General features: G+C 54.3%; 6 protein-coding genes across 6 annotated transcripts; 3 read left to right on the top strand and 3 right to left on the bottom strand.

Annotated features, from left to right (window-relative positions):
• Nucleotides 1-163: 163 nt before the first annotated feature.
• HD553DRAFT_272607 (putative delta-1-pyrroline-5-carboxylate dehydrogenase mitochondrial precursor) lies at nucleotides 164-2232 on the bottom strand (the record flags this gene model as incomplete). The annotated part of the gene is made up of 6 exons (XM_046177772.1): nucleotides 164-316; nucleotides 389-1144; nucleotides 1220-1430; nucleotides 1508-1569; nucleotides 1653-2063; nucleotides 2176-2232. The coding sequence occupies 6 exons, from the start codon at nucleotides 2230-2232 to the stop codon at nucleotides 164-166; spliced, it is 1650 nt and encodes a 549-aa protein (XP_046036258.1).
• A 1423-nt stretch (nucleotides 2233-3655) lies between these two features.
• HD553DRAFT_40623 (uncharacterized protein) lies at nucleotides 3656-5041 on the bottom strand. Its single transcript, XM_046184206.1, has 6 exons — nucleotides 4858-5041; nucleotides 4617-4751; nucleotides 4483-4543; nucleotides 4196-4386; nucleotides 4061-4113; nucleotides 3656-3973 (listed from the first exon to the last, which is right to left on the bottom strand). Exons 2-6 carry the CDS (start codon nucleotides 4729-4731, stop codon nucleotides 3845-3847), a joined length of 549 nt encoding a protein of 182 aa, XP_046036257.1. The 5' UTR covers nucleotides 4732-4751; nucleotides 4858-5041; the 3' UTR covers nucleotides 3656-3844.
• Nucleotides 5042-6660: 1619 nt separating this feature from the next.
• Nucleotides 6661-7811, top strand: HD553DRAFT_342502 (uncharacterized protein; the record flags this gene model as incomplete). Its single annotated transcript, XM_046182758.1, has 4 exons — nucleotides 6661-6786; nucleotides 6870-6992; nucleotides 7294-7337; nucleotides 7397-7811. The coding sequence occupies 4 exons, from the start codon at nucleotides 6661-6663 to the stop codon at nucleotides 7809-7811; spliced, it is 708 nt and encodes a 235-aa protein (XP_046036256.1).
• Nucleotides 7812-9669: 1858 nt separating this feature from the next.
• On the bottom strand, nucleotides 9670-10417 carry HD553DRAFT_335527 (uncharacterized protein; the record flags this gene model as incomplete). Its single annotated transcript, XM_046182198.1, has 2 exons — nucleotides 9670-9724; nucleotides 9861-10417. 2 exons carry the CDS (start codon nucleotides 10415-10417, stop codon nucleotides 9670-9672), a joined length of 612 nt encoding a protein of 203 aa, XP_046036255.1.
• On the top strand, nucleotides 10269-12851 carry HD553DRAFT_284949 (uncharacterized protein). Its single transcript, XM_046178215.1, has 8 exons — nucleotides 10269-11000; nucleotides 11082-11177; nucleotides 11255-11334; nucleotides 11416-11548; nucleotides 11643-11806; nucleotides 11875-12344; nucleotides 12409-12489; nucleotides 12551-12851. The coding sequence occupies exons 1-8, from the start codon at nucleotides 10610-10612 to the stop codon at nucleotides 12705-12707; spliced, it is 1572 nt and encodes a 523-aa protein (XP_046036254.1). The 5' UTR covers nucleotides 10269-10609; the 3' UTR covers nucleotides 12708-12851.
• Nucleotides 12852-12993: 142 nt separating this feature from the next.
• On the top strand, nucleotides 12994-18097 carry HD553DRAFT_284946 (putative vacuolar membrane protein). Its single transcript, XM_046178214.1, has 8 exons — nucleotides 12994-13349; nucleotides 13418-15241; nucleotides 15314-16081; nucleotides 16140-16371; nucleotides 16436-17127; nucleotides 17204-17551; nucleotides 17619-17693; nucleotides 17771-18097. Exons 1-8 carry the CDS (start codon nucleotides 13221-13223, stop codon nucleotides 17975-17977), a joined length of 4275 nt encoding a protein of 1424 aa, XP_046036253.1. The 5' UTR covers nucleotides 12994-13220; the 3' UTR covers nucleotides 17978-18097.
• Nucleotides 18098-19882: the final 1785 nt, after the last annotated feature.

Raw genomic sequence — 19882 nt, 5'->3', positions numbered from 1 at the left:
ATGGCAGCGTCTTACGAAGGCGGGATACCCCAACAAGGTCGGCAAAACAGACGCGGACAAGAATGCATCTTTGCTCGTTGAGTTCGTAATATAATACAAGATGACAGGTCATCAGACAATCCCCATCCTCACCCCCAAGCCGACCGAACCCACACATCTACGTCTAGACGCTGTTGGAAGGGTAGGCAAAGTCCTCGACGGAGCCAAAGTTCTCCTTGATCGATCGGGCCGAGGCGAATCGGTAGAAGATGGACATGGATCCAGACTTGTCGTTGGTACCCGACGCACGAGCTCCACCGAAGGGTTGTTGGCCGACCTGGAAAGCATGCACAGAGACAAGAAATAATCAGTGTGGGATCGCCGGAAAAGGCGGTGGCGCTCGACTTACGACGGCACCGGTACACTTGTCGTTGAGGTAAAAGTTACCCGCCGAGTTCCTCAAGTAGTTGGAAGCCTTGATCAACTCTGTTCGGTCGGCCGAGAAGACGGCACCGGTCAAGGCGTATTCGGTGGTAGTGTCGATGAGCTGGCAGGTCTTTTCCCAAGCACCCTCCTCGGCGTCGTCGTAGACGTAGACGGTGATGACGGGTCCAAAGATCTCCTCGGTCATGGTGACCGACTTGGGGTCCTTGGTGAGGATGACGGTGGGCTGAACGTAGAATCCCTTCGAGTCGTCCCAGGTACCTCCGGTGATGATCTCTCCACCGGCCTCTTTGCCCTTGGTGATCATGCCGGTAATCTTCTCGAAAGCCGGTCGTCCGATGACGGGTCCGACAAAGTGTTGCCACTCGGTAGGAGGTCCGACGGTGATCTTCTTGACCTCCTCCTTCAAGATGCGCTCAAACTCGGTCCACTTGGACTTGGGGACGTAACACCTCGAGAGGGCGGAACACTTCTGTCCCTGGTACTCGAACCCGGCTCGGATGGCCTGCATGACGCCCGACTTGACGTCGGCGGAAGGGTGGTACAAGTGGAAGTTCTTTCCACCGGTCTCTCCGACGATCCTGGGGTAACCCTTGTAGATGTCGAGGTTCTGTGCAATGTCCTTCCAGAGCTTCTTGAAGATGTGGGTGGATCCGGTAAAGTGGAGACCGGCAAAGTCCCTGTGGTCGATGCACTGCTTGACGATCTCGGGAGGGTTACCCTATATAATTCACAGTCAACCAAGTCAGCATCACCGATTCATATCTGGGCGCCACGGCCCCACACCGACACTCACGGGAGTGAACTGGATGACGCTGGGAGGCAACCCAGCCTCGAGCATGATCTTGTGGGTCAAAAAGTTGGCGTAGACGGCGGCGGGGGAAGGCTTCCAGATGCAGACGTTGCCCATGATGGCGGGGGCAAAGACGAGGTTTCCTCCGATAGCGGTAAAGTTGAAGGGGGTGACGGCGAGAACGAAACCTTCGAGGGGCCTGTACTCGGTTCGGCTGCGCAGACAGGTAAAGATAGGGGTCAGCCGAGCGACTCGTGGACGGGCGGACGTAGATCATATGGTCGGACTTACTTCCAGGTACCCGGGGTGTTCCTAGGAGGCTGGATCTGGAAGAGCTCCTCGACGTACTTGACCTGCGCACCCATACCAATATTCAACTTACTCGTCAGCCAGCTGCACAGACGACCTCTGCAGAGACCCGCCAACGACGACTCACACCAAACCTGAAGAAATCCGCCATCTCGGCCGCGGCGTCGATCTCTGCCTGCCAAGCGTTCTTTCCCTGTCCCAACATGGTCGCCGCCATCAACTCGAACCTGTACTTGCCAGCGATGAGATCGGCAGCCTTCAAAAAGATGGCCGCCTTGTCCGCCCAAGGCATATCCTCCCAAGCCTTTTGCGCCTTGACGCTCGACTCGATGGCCTTGGCGAGCAATTCGGGGGTGGCAGAGTGAGCGTTGGCGAGGTTGCGCTTGTGGTCGTGGGGGAGGACTTGGGGGAGGGTGTTGCCGGTTCGGACTTCTTGACCGTCGATGATACAAGGGATGTCGAAGGGGAGCTGAGACTCCATCTTGGCGACGGCAGCCTGGAGGTTCTTTCGGTCGCCCGACTCCATGGCGTAGGCCCTCTATGCGTCGACGAGAACGTACGACAGGAACGAGGTGGTCAAAGGAACGTCAGCGGGAAGCTCGGAGGTCTAGAGCATTAGCATGGCGCTGCCCGGGGTTGTGGGGACTCACCATGGGCTCATTGTCGACGACGGGGATCTTGAAGCTGGCGAGTTGAGCGTTGGCCATTTTGAGCGAGTCTGTGGTTTGTACTTTTAGGTAGGGACTGTTATGGTTGTAGGGGTTGTTTGTAGAGTCAGTTGCGAGCTCTTGTAAAGATTACTTCGGTCATGTCCGACATGACGATTCACTTGCTAAAAGCACTCACAGATGGAATGTTCTGGCTCGACAGGAGGACGTGTACGAGGTTGTGTTTTTGGAGTGAAGGAATATGTGGCGAGAGGAAAGTACTTTTCGGGTGGACAGGTCGGTTGGGGGGTTGGGGGGGTTATATACCTGTTGTAGCTGCAGAGAAAGTGTGTGTAGGCTGGCTGGCTGTTTCTCGAGATAATCTTTGGGATTGAGCGGTCCCAAGGCGAGAACGCTTCTCCCCCTGGGCTAGGGCGGAAACAAAAAGTACGAGTCGACGGGAGTTAATGCGGCGATAGAGACAGAAATTCGCGGGGTCACCAGGATCAGAACAGGCGGGCGAGCGGTTCCACAGCGAAAAGTGAGCGAGCGGACATCAGAACAGTACGATCTGTCCGTCATATCGTCTCGTCACGTGATTATCGATCGTTTGTTGACAATGTCGAACGATCGGCCCACGTCATCCCGCGGCCCCCTAACCTGGGCCTCTGACCATGGAGAGATAGATATACCCAAGCTTTGTCTCGTACCTCTTCTCATCCACCTCTCGTTCCATACAGACCCGCCGGATATTACCTGCTTTTGGATGACAACGACGACGACGACGATAACAACCTCCTGCCAACCATGTCAACTCAACCCGATCAAACAAAATCCCAGGCCAAGGTGTCCGCTCCTGATTACGCTACCACCGGGGTCGATAACCCGTTGAAGAAGTATAGCGAGTGAGTCACAACCTTCTCTGAATTCTGGCAACAGGTCTTGCAGACAAAACAATTCGCCTGCTTATCATCAACTCTGCCTTCGATCCATCCTCTTGCCATATTCACCTCCTACCCCTCGTCAGATCCGAAAAAGCCCAACTCGCAATCTCTGAACAACAAGCCTCTCAAGCCTACGCCGCGTGGAAAGACGCAGAACGTCAGGGACTTCCCAAAGAAAAGGTGGAAGAATTGAAGGGGATCGCCATGGAAAAGGACCAGATCTTGCGAAGCATGCAGGATCTTTGCGATTGAGGAACGAGGATGCCGCTCTTGGGACGGGGGTTTCTTGCCAGTCGTCTTCCCCCTACATCTTCGCCTCGTCTCGACCTGCCACGCCTCCATACCTTCCATGTGGCGTTTAGTGAATGGCCTACGAACTCGATCAGTTTGGCTTATACCGAATCACAGCGGTCAAGGACGGGGGGATGGTCGGTCGGAGACGTGCCCGGAAGATGACTAGACAGGCGACGCTATGGTCCTGGTCCATCAGGAAGGTCTTGTACTTTGTATACTCGCTTGATCTCACACCATATATAATCAAGGAGGAGCACACCATCGTCAAGGCCCCGACGAGAAGTCATGATGCGATACACTTACAACAACTGCAAGCTACACTCAAATAGGAAACAACCCACGATACACAAACGCAGACTCGTACATACGATACAGTGAATTCCCTTCAGCGCGCTCCCTCCCCGGCTCTGAACCCAATCCGACTCAGATCGATCTCATGCGCACTCCTCAGCGATATCATCGTCCCTAGAGTCATTCGAACACTCGTGTGTGTCCTTGCCGTTCGCTTGATGGTTTTCGTGTAGTTTTCGATAGCCTTTGATGTCCAGGAGTACTTCTGGTTCCTGTCAAGGGCAAAGCAGGGGCGAAAGGGAAACATGTTGGTATTGGATTCTTGGGATAGTCAGAAGCAGGGGAAGCGATGCGCTTACCATGTCGTTCGGGAAATCGCACTTCTTGTAGACAGAGAATAATCCGGTAGACTCTGCCGACAGTCCAGATCAAATCAACATCTCGACGACACAATCTCCCCCTTTCGTAGGGAAGCGACCTCCATCACGACTCACCGATGATGACGCACTCCACCTCCTTGATGTTCCAGATCCCGTACTTTCTCAGCGCCGAGTTCAGATCCGTCTTCGAGATCCGGTGCTGTCTCATCACCTTGTCCAATTGATGGCCGCGAAAGGCGATGACAAGGGGAGGCGACGCGACAATGCGCTCGAACGTGGCGCCCATGTTGCTCGAGCAGAGGGACCTGTGATCAGGGGCGGAAAAGAAGCGATTGAGGTAAGTGTTTGTACGTGATGACGCATATGGATGAGGGAGAAAGTTCGGGGACGGGGGGACTTGCGTGAAGAATTGGAAGAAGAGGAGGATTATCAGGGAAAGGATCCCTCTTGTGAGCGATGTTCCTATCGCCCCCATCAAGGTCATTACATCAGCACAGTCTCGAACCCCCAAGTTTCTGGTATAGATCATGCTTACCGGTAACGATCGCCCCTAACACGCTCCCTAAAGCGACCCCGACGATGGTATCAAACAGGGTCACCGGTGCTGAACATCGGTTACTCATGATTCGGAAGTAGATGAAGAGGAACATGATTCCAATCGACCCCGCCGCTATGGATACCCCACATTTCGTGACGCGAATGCACAGCGTATTAGCGACATTGGATCAGTCAAGCCTGGCTTCAGCGGTAGGAAGTTAGCAAGGAGACCCACCGACGGGATGCAAGATGGAAGCCTCATTGTAAAAGTCTGATTGTTGCAGGATCTTGAGCCCGAGGCCGGAGGAACCTGTCTCGTTGTAGGTGCTCATCTTCCAGCGTTAGAAGGCGGATAGTAAGTTCTTTTTGGCAGCTGGGCAACAAGTGCTGTGTCGAAGCTTGCGGAGTCGATCGTTTGTCAACTTGTGTTGACAGTCCCGTTAGATACGATGGCACATGCGAATGTGGATCAGGCTGACATTCCTCTTCCACGCACCGAGGTCGGTCTCCTTCTGCCTTTAACAAGTACGAATGAAGACGAAGAATCCTATACCCTCCTGTGAATTACCGGTTGAAATCCGATCCCGTCGTCAATGACCAGTCGGTGCGGGATCTATCTTCTAGCTTCTACACCCCTCCTCCTAATGCCCTATCGATTTTTTTGCGTGGCGACAAGGCTGTTCGGTATTCATCTGGTGTGAGGATCGGCGACATAAATCGACACATGATGCCGCATGCCGGATAGAGGATATAGAGGTTGGGGAATTGGGGACAAGGTGAATCGATTACGGTCTGCTTGTACGTGAATGCACTTTCGCGTGACGTCACCAAGAGTGGCGTTACGAGTCTCGAAGTCACCTGATTATCCGAAATTTCAGTGTTCGACCTTTGCGGCTGAAACGACGATTTTGTGTCAGATTGCAGACGGCCATCTACGTTTCGGTCAGAATCATGTGATGTGGCCTCATTTCTGGCTGGGTACGTTGTGTCCGGGCGTCCTGGAGCTCAGAATTGGAGGGATTGACCGTTCATGGCCGTGTGTCGCTCAGAGTCCTTATCATCACCAAGCTAGAGAGCTCGCTTCATACATCCCTGTAACCGTCACAAATGGCTGCCATAAGTCTACACGACCTGCGACCATCCCCATCGGGTACCGCCACTTCCTGGGAGCGCTGGATTACAGGAGCCTTGAAGGAACAATTGCGGGCATCACCCTTGCTGTACAAAGCCATAATATGTCGAAAACTTTCAGGGCCTGTTCGCGACCCTCTGTTCGACGCGTTTTTCGTCAGTTATTGGCCCAAAGCGGTAACGAACGAAGCGATACGTCGTCGCTAGCAAATTGCTAGCGCAAATATATCACCGAGTTCACATGGCATTCTGTTCGCCGATTCTGTCGATATTTTCTTGACAGAACGAGAATTCTGTTCGACACTTTCATGAAGGAACGCGTCCCCCAGATTTTGGCTGACGCGACTAGGGAATCATGGGTTCGAAATTCCAACGTCAAAGTACGAATCGTCGATCGATTTGGACGTCGAGACCGATATTTGTATGAATATTGTATTTTTTCGTCTCGTTTGATCATGCCCCAGTCTACGATGTTCCCCGGCACAATTGCTAGTAGTTCCCAGCCAAATCATGCCGTCAGGCCTCTCCCTCGGGGCAGCCAACAACCGCAGCCGTCAAATCACCCCCCGCCGTCGACACCGACGATTTCGACCCCAAACCCGGCGATGACGTCTTCAACGCTGTCGAGAACCCCGTCAACTCACCTCGCAGCGTCTCAGACCCTATATTTCAATAGCCAGCAACCGTTCCCACCCTTCTCGACCCCCTCAACGTCGAACGAGACGTCGAGGGGGGTTTCTACGTTCCCCGATCGTTCAGCGCGGATGATGTCGGTAATATCGACGGTAGGAAGGGAAACCTCGGTAATGACGACGTCAGGGCGTGAGGGGACGGCAGGACTGTCTGAACAAGGGTCTACAAACAGGAATCAGCGATCGAACGCTTCGTGGAGTGAAGATGACGACGCCGTTATGCTCAACGTTCTCTCCGACGCCGCTGTCGCCGGAAAACGAGCCGATAACGGCTTCAAGAAGACCACATGGGAGGAGGTTGCCCTACAGGTGAACGCCATCCGTCAGAGGGGAGGTTTGAAAGACGTGAGGTCCTGTAAAGGTCGTTTGAACACAGTTAGTCGAAAAGAACGATATCGTGTCGATCTACTTTACTAACTTCGCTATAGCTCAAGACTGACCGGTGGAAGCCTATTAAAGAGCTGATGGCGAAGTCTGGCTCTGGCTGGGACGACGAGAGACATGTAGTGACCCTGCCTGAGAGGGCGTGGCAAGAACTGAAAGAGTTAAACGTTAGTATAAGGGTGTCGACGTCGATCTAGGTCGATTCGTCGAGGTAGCGTATATCGATATCGCGTACGCGTACGCGTCGACCTAGACGTCAAGAACGAACGACGATTCGACCTCCTTTACAGTGAGATCACCTACTTACTTCGACCCTTATATACCTAGACTCCCCGCAGCAAACTCCTTCTATCTTGGCGGAACAGGCCCTACAAGCTGTACCATCAATTAGATGCCCTTGTTTCCGACACCGTGGCCGATGGACGATATGCACTTAATCCATTCGCTGAAGCCGGACCTCAACTTCAGGGAAGTCAAGATCAAGTCGGAAAAAACACCAAAGAGGACGCCAGGTTTGTTCAAAGGTGACGTCGTGTGACTTTGCTAGGCGTTTACTAGTAAATTCACACAGCGATTCCTCCGACGACACCGACGATGACCTCAATTCGACTCCTTCGAAGCCTCCGCAAAAACGTCAACGGCCGACCAAACAAAACGAGTTAGCCGAACGACTCGATCGACTAGATGAACGGCTCGTTGAGATAGCCAAACGAGACCCAGAGACCTCTCTAGAGAGGGCCTTTGCGAAGCTAGCCGACGTTGTCGAGGAGTACAAACTCGACGAACAAGAACACGGTCGAATCGTCGACTACTTTACCGATCGGCCGACTCGAGCGATAGCTTTCCTGGCTGTACCTCCAGCGTTCCTGGAACGTAGTGTCAGACGCATAGTAAAGATGGAAGAAGACAGGGAGAACAGGGAAGAGGAAGATCGAGCGGCAAAACGGTCTCGTACGTCGAGAGGAACGGAGTTCGATAGGTGGTGAAATCGTACGTTATTTCAACAGATATTCTACTTCATGCCACGACGGTAGTCCTGATATTCTCCCCACATCCTATTCGCCATCTTATTCCTCCTCTGCGTAGCCTGACGTTCCTCTGCCCTTGAACTCCCGGTCGGTCGAGGGGGAACGTCGACATCGTCATCTCCGTCGACACCCTCGACATCCCCCTCCGCGTCGACTTCATCGTCTCGCCAATCGTCGTCTCCGTCCCCTTGTAACATGATGAAGTTGTGGAGGGCGAAGCAGACGTAGATGATCTTAACCTGCGTGGGCATGGGGTACGTCGTGCCGGTTTTGAGGACCTATAGCGAAACGGGTGTCGATCGGGGGGGAGTGAAGAGGGTCGTCAGCGCGAGGTCGCAAATCACGGTATTCGATGGTCTGAAACGTCGTTTACTCGCTACCGACGACGTCAAGAGGGTCAAGGGAGAAGGTACTAACCTTATAGCGAGCCTTGACGATACCGAAGGCCCGCTCGACTATGTTTCGACAGCTAGAATGTCGTAAATTAAAGAGTTCCTTCGGATCGCGAGGTCGTCTATGTTGCCCAGTCGATATGCGTTCAGCCCGTCAGTAAGGAAGTCAGGGAGGGCCACAGGGCACGATTTGGCTGGTAACTCACCCGTTCCCTGCCCTCGCCCACTCCTTCAAGTGGTATCGCACTCCACGATACGGGGTTACTAGCCGAGAGTCGAGGCCGTAGCCGGCGTCGGCCAAGAGGTGGTGTTTTTCGGGGATTCGAAGTCCTTGAGCCACCGCCGCCCTGTAGATGTTGCTATCGTGTTCGCTACCTTCCCACCCTGCTAGTATATAAGAGAATAGGCCGTCAAATCGTACGCAAGCGAGGACGTTGAAGGAGAGGTAGCCATATCGATTTCTGAAACGCGCTGCGTCGTTCGCCGGCGGCGTAGCGATAATATGTGTTCCGTCGATGGCCCCAATGCACCGCTTGGTTATAGGATGATACTTAGGGTCTTGGTAACGTTCGTGGTCGAGGGGAAGGTTGTCTGATGTCGATTGTCGAACATATTCACCATAGAACGTCGGGTGAAAAAGAGCGTTCAAGACTTGGTGAAAATACCTGAAAAATCGATCAGTTGGCGAGCCCAGCCGGCCAGCGGCTGTGGGCACTTACTTGCTGACGCTTGCCTGCGAGAACTGCCAGAATTCTCTGGTCGTACGGTTCGAGGCTGCCTTGCGTAACATCCAGAGCGTCATACCTATCTTCGTCTCGAGATCGACCGTTCGAGACGGTTTGACTTGGTTGTGGCGGTCGATGTGGCGAGTTAGACGTCGTAGGCCTTCAGCCGACATCCCTATAGCGTCGTGGCAAGCGTCTGGGTGTCCTCTGTGCCATTGGGCGACGATTTCGGGGCCCTTGAAGGGATCGTGTAAAATAGGTCGTGGGGGGGCGGAAGTGAGCGTTCCTCGAAGGATTTCAATATAGGTCTGTGTAACTACTAATAATTGCCGTACGGTGACTTGCTGAGATACTATTGACAGGTCGTCATCTTCTTGATCATCCCGAACCGACATTATTGGATTCTACTATGTCGTTGTCGAGCTACAGCGGTCGTTTGAAGTGGTTGTTGGAATCGTACTTTCAAAGGACGTTCGATAAGTCGTTTTGAATATTGAGCTAGAAGTCTCAGCTCTAGACGCGATTTCTGTCTCGATTTCTGTTCGCGAACGGCTCAGAATTACATAAAGCAAAATTTCTTCCGTAACCCCGGCGCCGCTAACAATTCACTAGTAAACGTGGGGTGCCGGCAAAAACGTCGCTTTTTGAAAGATGACTCGCGAACAGGCCCTCAGCTTACTTCGTCTGAACTAGCCGTTTTCAGTTGGAGCCACCCCGTGAGTGTTTCTTGGCGTGTTGTGGCGTTGTGGGTCGCCTGCAACAGGATGTAAAACGCCAGGCTTTCTGCTGCTTTGGGCGTGTAATCCTTCTTCGGGATGCGCTTCGGCGATCGCACATGCCATGTGTTGGCGTGAAATGTTCAAAGTAAGTCCGAACCAGGCACTGGTTACATCCTGTCCGAACGTCGAGTGGCGATAGGTGGTAGATTTCGGGCGTCTTGTTGACGAGCCCGGAGCACGCAGGCATAGGCGCGTAGGGGTCCTTGATCCTCGAATCCTTTGACCTGTTTCTTCTGGCTACCGGACGATGGAGTGGGAGCGGAGCCAAAATTGGGAACCGAGATGAAGGGTCGGAAGGATAACCTCGTGGATTCGGGGCTTTCGAATCGGTGAATGAATCCGAAACATTTATCGGTCTGTGTGTCGCTGGCTCTTGTGCCGCGGCTCGCGTGAGGTATGCGTGATGAGGGAGTGACGGGAGCGAGAGTGATCAGCGATCGAAACGAAAGTTGTGAGGGTGGGAGAGGTCCTTTGAGCTCGGACGCTTCCCTTCTCTGGAACGAATCATTTCTGCCTCCCCGCCGCCGAGAGCATGGGCGATGGTGGGCAACTCCATCGTCGCAACAGCCATGACCGAGCCGAATGGCTGATGAGAAATCGAGATACTCAGTCAAGTGGATCTCTTCAAGCCGACGAGCTCGATAAGGAGCGATCCGCCTCGAGGACATCTCAACCTAAAAGCTAGAAGAGGCAAGAGCGCAAGAGCTTGCAGCCTTTACGACCGATCGTCCTTTTCATAAGATCGTAGCTACATAGCCTCTCAGCTGGAAACCTCAAAGCTCGACGGGGACCGTTCGAATCTCTACTTGACGACTACCTGCTGGAACAAGCTTGGACCCGTCAGCAGAATCCTCCCAAGGATGACCATGTCTACAAGAGTGACCTTGCTCGCCCCTCTCTTCCTCCTGTACACCACCCATCTCGTCGAACCCGTCCTCTCCCAGTCGACGACCCCCAACGGCTGTCTCCGTCTCTCTGGCTCAACAGCCTGTCCAGGATTCTCCACCGCATGGGTTCACCCTCAAAACCTCTCCAACGCTTTCCCCTTCTTCAGCTCGGTCGATTCGGTGGCATCCTTTGATGCCGGTGTGTTTCGGTACCTCAGCGATCCGGATCAGTACCGACAGACCAAGTTTGTCGAACAGCTCGGATGTACGAACAGTAGTTTGACGATGTTGAGGTATGCCAGGACGATGTTGTGTTCGTCTTGGGTGAACTCGAGGTGGTCGATCGAGTGTTTCGATCTGTACGGTGAGTCGATTCTTGGGCGAGGTTAGGTCGGCGAAATTGAAATATGGGCAGGCTGATGTGAAGATCTGTTGATCCTGCCAGACGAATCCAATGCAGCTACGGGACCCAAGATGATCTGCCAAGACTCTTGTATCGCCATGTCAAAGGACGAACAACGGATCGTCGAGAATCAGCAGTGTGAGTTTCGGATATCGCTCGAAAGCACCCTGAATACGTAATCTGACCTCTGTTTCAAATGATCACTCGTCCCTCAGACTGTCCTGGGCCCGATTTGACGGGTGGGGCGAGGGATAGGAACATCACCAAAGACTTCGTCCAATGTACTAACTGGACAGTGAGTACTGTAATCTCACCTCTGCCTTCCATCTGTCAACAACACCACTCATCTATACCCCAACTGGGTCTTGTCGTACAGACCCTGGCGACGAACAATACCGACACTTGCGTTGCCGGAGACACCAACGAGGGCAACTGCGGGTACGGACCGTCTACCGACCAGCTGTGTGCTTTCTGCAATTCGACGGCCCCCGAGAATTGCTGTTATTCAAGTTAGTCCCGTGATCTACCCCGTACCTTCCCGTCTCATCGGATTCGAGGCCAACAGACTGATCCAGGACTGCCTTGTGTCGTTTATGTCAACAGACAACACGGACTTGACCAACTGCCTCTACTCCTTGGCGGACTTGCCACCACAACCAAACGCTAGTCAGGGTAATGAAGGGAGTTCGGGGAGTACAGCGGGTGGTGGACTGAGCGGAGGACAGATCGCTGGGATTGTCGTGGGCAGCGTCATCGGCGGCTTACTCGTGAGTTGACAACTGTTTCGCGTCCGTATAAGCTCCAGGCTGAAAGCGGATCTTGTTCGATCTTCCAGGTCCTGGGTATGTTGCTCTGGCTCTTGGCTTTCTGTGGGGTTCTTTCGATTTGCGGTTACGGTCGACGCAAACATCAACGACATCCGGAATCCCGGGCGCTCAAACACAGCTCAGCTTCGACTGAAGCCCATCCGGCTTCCGAGTTTCACAACGCTGCCTTGCTTGGTCATCATCCCGGTGAGGTCTCTCCTTCGCCGGATGGCAGTATGATGACCCCGCAGATGAGTCAATTGGGAAGATCTGGGACGGGTGCGATGTCCTCAAGGACCATGCTTGGCGGAGCATCGACATTGTCTGCTGCAGATAAGGCTGGGGCGATGGGTCTTGCCGCTCCGATCGCTCTGGGTCAACCTGTCGGTACGGGAGCGCCACCAGACAAGCAAAGAGCGTTGTTGAGCAGCGTGAGAGATGAAAACCAGAGTGGTGAACACCTGATCCTGCCAAATTCGACAGTGACGGTGCTATGGCCGTAAGTCACCAACATCTAGGTCTGGTCTCCGACTCCGACGCTGACTTGATGACGTCGCTATTAGCTACACGGCCGCTTTGCCAGACGAACTCTCGTTACAACCCGGCATGAAATTGGTCGTCCTACGCATATACGACGATGCATGGTGAGTCGCGACTGCGTTGCAGGCCAGCTCAACCCAAGCTAAGTACGTCGGGATCCTATAGGGGCACGGGACAGATAGTCTCTGGGAACCATGGCGATGCGGGCAAGCAAGGAGCGTTCCCTCTTGTCTGTGTGACCGAAAACAATACCGCCTCAGAATACTCGGCTTCGGTTGGACCGGGTGGCAACGAGAGCGTGAGCGGTAGATCGAGGGTATGATGGGAAAAGATTACAGCGAACATATGCGAAGCAAACTATAATGGGACCCCTCTCTAGCGTTCCGGATACTGTAAAAAAGGCCAACAGCCTACCCAGATCCCCTGTAGCAAGAAGACGAAGACCGTCGATGAGATGAAACGATACCCTTTTCGAGCATGTTAGCCATAACGCATAGTCATTTCTGACAATCTCGAAGCTCGTACGATGACGCCAGCTGGGTGACCATGATCCCATTCAAGAGGTGATTATCATCAACGACTGGCTCACGTCAAAGATTGGTCGGTCCTGTTAGGCAGCAACATTCCCTGGTACTATCATTAGGCTACCAGATTTGTCCACCTACGATCCCTTCACGAACACGGGTACGCACCTCGCAGCTATTGACTTCACCACGTCCGGTCGGATATCGCCGGAGGCGACCATCTTGCCAGGTTCCTTTCAACGAGTTAGCATATATCATACACCACACACCCATATACCTCATCTCTAGGAGCGCAGTGTAACCCCAACAGCATGAACATGTGGAAGAATAGTACAATACCCCGCAGGGAGCAAGGGTTATGCTCGATGCGAGGTAGTTGCGGAAAGAAAGGTATCTTCGGACAAGCTCTACCATGTCCTGACAATGGAAAAGCAGATCAGGTGAGCAGAGTATGGCTACTTACTGGTATGGCTGGAGCTGAATCAATTCGTCATATGGAATCAATCAGGCGGACGAAGATTTGAAACAGGCATTGCGGGAAGTCTGTGGACCCGCATGGGCGATCCCGGACACCGTCTGCTGTACAGCCGATCAGGTCGAGACCCTACGGTCGTCGTTGCAACAAGCTGAACCGATCCTCTCATCATGCCCGGCATGCCGCAACAACTTTCGGTCATACCACTGCACTTTCACCTGCTCGCCCGATCAGTCTCTCTTCCTTGACGTCGTCTCGACGCAAAAGACAGATTCTGGGGACGAAGCGGTCAAGGAGGTGGACTATTACGTTAGCGAGAAGGTCAAGAATGGCTTCTACGATAGCTGCAAGAGCGTGCAGTTCGGAGCCACAAACGGATTTGCGATGGACCTTATCGGCGGTGGGGCCAAGACCCCTGACGCCTTTCTTCAGTACATGGGTGCCTACCGACCTGGACTCGGGTCCCCTTTCCAAATCAGCATTCCCAAGACTTCACCGGGTTTCGATCGGGAGTTTCCTAGCGGCATATCTCCCTTGACATATCGCCCATTGAACTGTTCCGACAATGGTCTCGACTCGCGGTGTACCTGCGTCGATTGTCCTGAAGTGTGTGCTAGCCTGCCCTACGTCGAGCCACCTCGGGCACCGAACGATCCTCGGTGCACAGTCGGATCCGTCTCCTGCTTGACATTCAGTCTTCTGATCATCTACGCTGTCCTGATTCTGGCCGGCCTTTCCGCCTACTCGTGGAAGCTCTCCCTTCGACACCGACAGAAGCGCTACGAGCGGGTCGCCATGACGGATCCTCCTCTCACTTCCCCTACGCAGGCGAGCGGGGCAAATCCATTCTCACACCACACATCGTCAGCTCGAGAGGAGTACTCTAACGATCTTGGTGGCCTGGACGGAGACGACAGACAGCACACTCCCGGTAACGGGGAGGTACAGTCGACGGCACCAAGCGGGTCAAGTCGTTTCCGGCTCGGGCGAGGCGCCAGCTTGCTCGACCCAATTGACCAGTTGCAACCGAGACGAAGCAAGATTAACCTCGTACTGAGAGGATTTTTCTATCGACTCGGGTGGACTTGTGCTTCCTCTCCAGCATTGACATTCGGAGTGGCCGCTCTCTGTATCGCCATCCTGAACATTGGCTGGAAATACTTCCAGGTCGAGACAAACCCTGTACGACTTTGGGTATCTCCGTCAAGTGAGGCGGCTAGTCAAAAAGCATACTTTGACGAGCACTTCGGACCGTTCTACCGGGCAGAGCAGATCTTTGTCATGGGCGTACCGCCTAGATCCAGCCTGGAAGGCAATGGCGATATCGTTACATCAGGAACACTACCGCCCGCTACGAACGTCTTGTCGTACGATACCCTCGACTGGTGGCTATCACACGAAGCAGCTATCGCCGAGCTCAGATCCGAACCCAATGGTTACACGCTTCAGGACGTCTGCTTCGCACCCGCTGGACCTGGATCGCCATGTGTAGTCCAATCGGTATCGGCTTGGCTCGGTACAGATATGAGTCAATGGGACGCGGAAGGAGAGAACGGATGGGAAACCCGGGTTCGAGACTGTGCGGTTTCGCCTGCAGAGTGTCTGCCTGACTTTGGCCAACCTATCGATCCGAAGCTCGTACTGGGAGGCGCTCAAGGCGAATGGCTGAACGCCAAGAGCCTGGTCATTACCTACGTTGTCGCCAACTCTCTCGACGAGAACAAGGTCGAGAAGGCTGCCGAATGGGAGCGAACTTTACAAAAGTATCTGGCGGACCTCCAAGCCAATTCCAGGAAGCAGGCAAATGTCCAAATAGCTTACTCGACCGAAGTAAGCCTTGAGGCGGAATTGAACAAGGTCAGTAGGCTATGTATCCTGAGGAAGGGAAGATGGAAGGCTAATAGACTTTTGCGTATCTCGTGCGCGCAGAGTACCAATACCGACGTCCGTATCGTGGTGGCAAGTTACCTCGTCATGTTCCTCTATGTCTCCTTGACGCTTGGCGGAGGCGTCAGCCCAGACTTGTTCCTCGGAGAACATGGTGTCTTGGCTGGCTTGCGAGAGTTGTGTGTGGACGCGCTGGTCATGCTTAAGCTGAGAAAGGCATCTGAAGGGGGGCAGTCTTCCGGTCGTGCGGGAACACCGCCACCGAAACGGCAATACATGGCATCTCTCCTCTCAACCTTACTCTCAGTCAAATCCAAGTCACTGCTGGGCCTGTTCGGCATCTGCATCGTATTGATCGCCGTCTCGTCTTCAGTCGGCTTGTTCTCTTGGATGGGGGTACGAGTCACCCTCATTATCGCTGAAGTCATTCCCTTCCTCGTGCTGGCTGTAGGGGTGGACAACGTCTTCATCCTCGTTCACGAGCTGGATCGGCAAAACAGTATTCACGGGCCAGGTTCGAAGACCGCGCGAGGTCCCAGTGGTGCATATACGGAATCTCTTGACGGAGAGATGGAAGCTCCCTCGCATCTACCGGCAGAGGAAAGGGTCGCGCGAACTCTTGCTCGGATGGGCCCTTCGATCTTGCTAAGTTCGACTACAGAGATCGTAGCATTCGGTCTCGGTGCGCTGGTGCCGATGCCTGCAGTCCGCAACTTTGCTCTCTACGCCGCTGGAAGCGTTCTTCTAGGCGCCCTGCTGCAAGTGACGGTATTTGTTAGCGCGATGACTCTGGATCTTAGGCGAGCGGAAGTGAGTTGCAATGGGCTTCTCGTATACTGTAAAGACAACTGACAGACCACATTCTCAGGATTTCCGCATGGACTGCTTGCCATGCATCCGCTTACGCCCCCCTGTCGGGCTGTACGACGTGGACCCGGACGCCGTCAATAACAACGGAGAATCCATGATGACTCGCTTCATGCGACGGGTATACGCCCCTTTCCTCTTGAAGCGAGAGGTTAAACAGATCGTCATCGCCGCGTTCGGAGGGTTGTTCATCGTCGCGGTTGTGGGGATTCAACGTATCACTATGGGTCTCAGTGAGTCGCCATCATTGACTCTTTCTGCCTGAGACACACAGCCTGACACTCGCCTATCATGCAGACCAACGCCTTGCCCTACCTTCCGACTCGTACCTCGTTGACTACTTTGATGCGCTCGACGCCTATCTCGACGTTGGACCGCCCGTCTACTTTGTCACGAAGAATGTCGATGTTACTTCACGACACGGGCAACAACAGCTCTGTGGACGATTCACGACCTGTATGGACCTTTCCGTAGCCAATTCGCTCGAAGCCGAGCGCAAACGTCCCGAGAGTTCGTTTATCGCGAACCCTCCAGCTCCGTGGATCGACGATTTCTTGCACTGGACGGACCCTGCGCTGGATACGTGTTGTCGAGTCCGAAAGAACGACCCGGACGTATTCTGCTCAGCTCGAGACTCTGAACGGCTGTGCAAACCTTGCTTTGCCGATCGAGAGCCAGAATGGGATATTACCATGCAAGGGCTGCCCGAAGGTCCCGAAGTCATGCGATACATGCAACAATGGCTAGCAACACCGACAGACGACAAGTGCCCGCTTGGCGGCCAAGCACCGTACAGCTCGGCCGTCTCGCTGGCATCTGACAATTCCTCGGTAGTCGCCTCCCATTTCCGAACGTTCCACGCGCCGCTGAAGACACAGGATGATTTCATCAACGCGCTCGCCGCTGCCAAGCGGGTGGCTAGCGATATACATGCGAGGACAGGGGTCGAAACCTACCCTTATTCGCTATTCTACGTGTTTTTCGAGCAGGTGAGTTGTCGCCCCTGATCTATCATGAGAGCAGAAATCGTGAAGACCGAGCTCACCTCACACCTTGATGTCGCAGTACGCCTACATCACATCGATGACCATCGAAGTCTTGTTCCTGGCCCTCGTCGCCGTCATGGCGATAACTACCATCCTCCTCGGGAGCTGGAGGACCGGAGCGACGGTGACCGTCGTCTGCCTCTCAGCCGTCCTCAACGTCATGGGCGTCATGGGTTACTGGCATATCAGCCTGAACGCCATCTCCCTCGTCAACCTCGTCATCTCGCTCGGGATCGCCGTCGAATTCTGTTCGCACATCGCCAGGGCGTTCATGGGCGCCGGGCAGGGGTTGCCTTATGATCACCCCTCGGGAGGCAAGGAGAGGGATGAGAGGGCTCAGGCAGCTTTGGTAGACGTCGGGCCTGCTGTGAGTCGCCCATGTGAACTGCACTTGTTCGTATTACCGGTAGTCTGACTAGTGGTATCTTCCGCAGGTCTTTTCGGGTATCACCATGACCAAGTTGATTGGAATTTCGGTACTCGCTCTCACCCGGTCGAAACTGCTGGAGGTCAGTCGCTTACTGTCAAACCTAGAGTACACGTTCAAAGAGACTGATTATTTGCTCGGGCGTCTCAATGTCCCTAGGTCTACTACTTCCGCATGTGGCTAGCATTAATCATCTCTGGAGCTCTGCATGGCCTCATCCTACTCCCCGTGGCCTTGTCATACACGGGCGGACCTGGATACGCGCTGGAGGATAGCGACGAGGACTGGGTGACCTCGGCGATGAGGCGACCGATGGACTACGAATATTCGCCTTTCCACGATGCCGATAGCGTCATGTCCGACTAGGATCTACAGCAGAGGAGGTCGTCGCTGGCAGGAAGGAGAGAGGAGGACGATTAGGCACTCAGCTTGTCTTGTAATTGCATGTAGCATGTAGATACCACCATCCAGTACGTACTATCACGAGTTACGCCCCGGATGCGGAAGCAAACGCGCCCTCGTCCCCTTTTGCCTCTCTTCCCGATCCCGTCCCAACCGTTGAGATAGCGAATAACCATTTCGACATCCACTAACCCATCCCACTCACCTAACGATCACCGAACCCGGTCCCCCACTCAAGGATAACGTCACAGCAAACAGACCGACAACATGGCAGGAACTTCAACACCACCACCTGTACCCTTGACAGCTTTGGCGAACGAGGTCACGTTGACTCGGATACGCCAAGCTCGAGACACCATCTCTGCCGAGTTTGAGACGACACTGAACCGAGTCTCCCAACACCTCGAAGCCAAGCTCACCGCTCATGCTCAAAGCCACGTCGAGGAGCACGCACAAGGTCAGGGGATCGAGACTGCTCTCACGGAACACGAGCGGGATGTCCTCGAACTGTGTCGTTCGAGCGAGAGGGCGTTGGCCGCGGAACAACTGTCCGGGCAGCTCAAGATGAGGAGGATGGACAAGCGGACAAAGTTGTCCGTCGATCAGAGCGGGTTGTGGAAGAAGATGGTCCAGGGAAGGCCTGATCTGCTGGAGGCTGCCGAGAGGGGCGTTGATGGTGATGAGCACGAGGCGGAGGATGAAGAGTATCGTACGTCACCCTGATGGCGATCTGATCGGTGCTAGACCTCGGCTGATCGCGCGATCTGATCAATCCCGCAGGTGTCGAGAGGGATCCATCCCTTTTACCCCTCATCGAACCTACCCTGAACAACATTTCCATGAATGTCGATTCGGACCTTGCTATCGACACTCCGATCGCTTCCGGTTCGAATGCGACCAGCTCGATCAACCCGCGTAAACGCTCTTTGAGCTTGAACGGCAAGACCGACCTTCGTGATCTCGTCCCTAAACGTGCGAAACCCGAACCTCGTCCTCGCTTCAAGCACATCACCAACGCCCTCAGGGAAGAGATCGTGCGTGATCACATCACGTCAGGCCGCGGACAAGCGTCTACGGTGGTCATCTGGAAACAGCGTCACCCAGACATGACGATCACCCAATCGAGTCTGTCCCGCTGGATCAAGAATGCCGAGAGCATCCAGTTGGCCAACGCTGCAGGACAATCTACCTCCCAGCGATCTCATACGAAACATCGGATCCATCACCCCGAGATCGACGATGATGTGGGGAACGCGATGTTGGACCTACAGGAACAGGGAGAACAGGTCACCACCGACATGATCAGGCAGAGGTACGCTGCCGTGTGTGATGAGAGGGAGGTGCCGGTGGACTCTCGACCAAAGATGAGTTCCGGATGGATGGAAAGTTTCGGGAGGAGGCATAACCTGCAGGTCGTCACGGCGAAAGCGGTCGGTGGGAAGAGGAGACAGACGAGGACTGGGGGGAACGAGGAGGACGATACGGTCACTGTCGACCTTCAAATCGGGGACGAGGAGCACGAGCGAGAGCGCGGTCACCAACATCAGCACCAGCTCGGAGCCGAAGGGTTGGAAGCGGGAGGAGCTCATCCTGCTCATTCGTACCTCTCCCACGTGGACCCCGAGCTGCACCAGGATGGATCCCACGATATCGGTTTCATGGCCGTCAGTGCCGCTGTCAACGCCGTTGCGAGACAGGGAGACGGCGGTCAGATCGATCAGCTCAGTGATCTCGCTCGTGGTCATGGTCGGTTCGACCTCGCGCGGGACCGAGATGTCGAGTCGGAGCGTCACCAGCTTCGACGAGCGAACAGTTCGAGCTTGGGGGGCCGCTTGGAGCATCACCTACCTTACGAGCCGACCCTGAACA

Source organism: Filobasidium floriforme, assembly GCF_021052385.1.
Source record: "Filobasidium floriforme strain CBS 6241 chromosome Unknown HD553scaffold_12, whole genome shotgun sequence".
Classification (NCBI taxonomy): Eukaryota; Fungi; Basidiomycota; class Tremellomycetes; order Filobasidiales; family Filobasidiaceae; genus Filobasidium; species Filobasidium floriforme.
The sequence above is the reverse complement of the archived record's forward strand: the minus strand, read 5'-3'. Positions and strand labels throughout refer to the sequence as shown.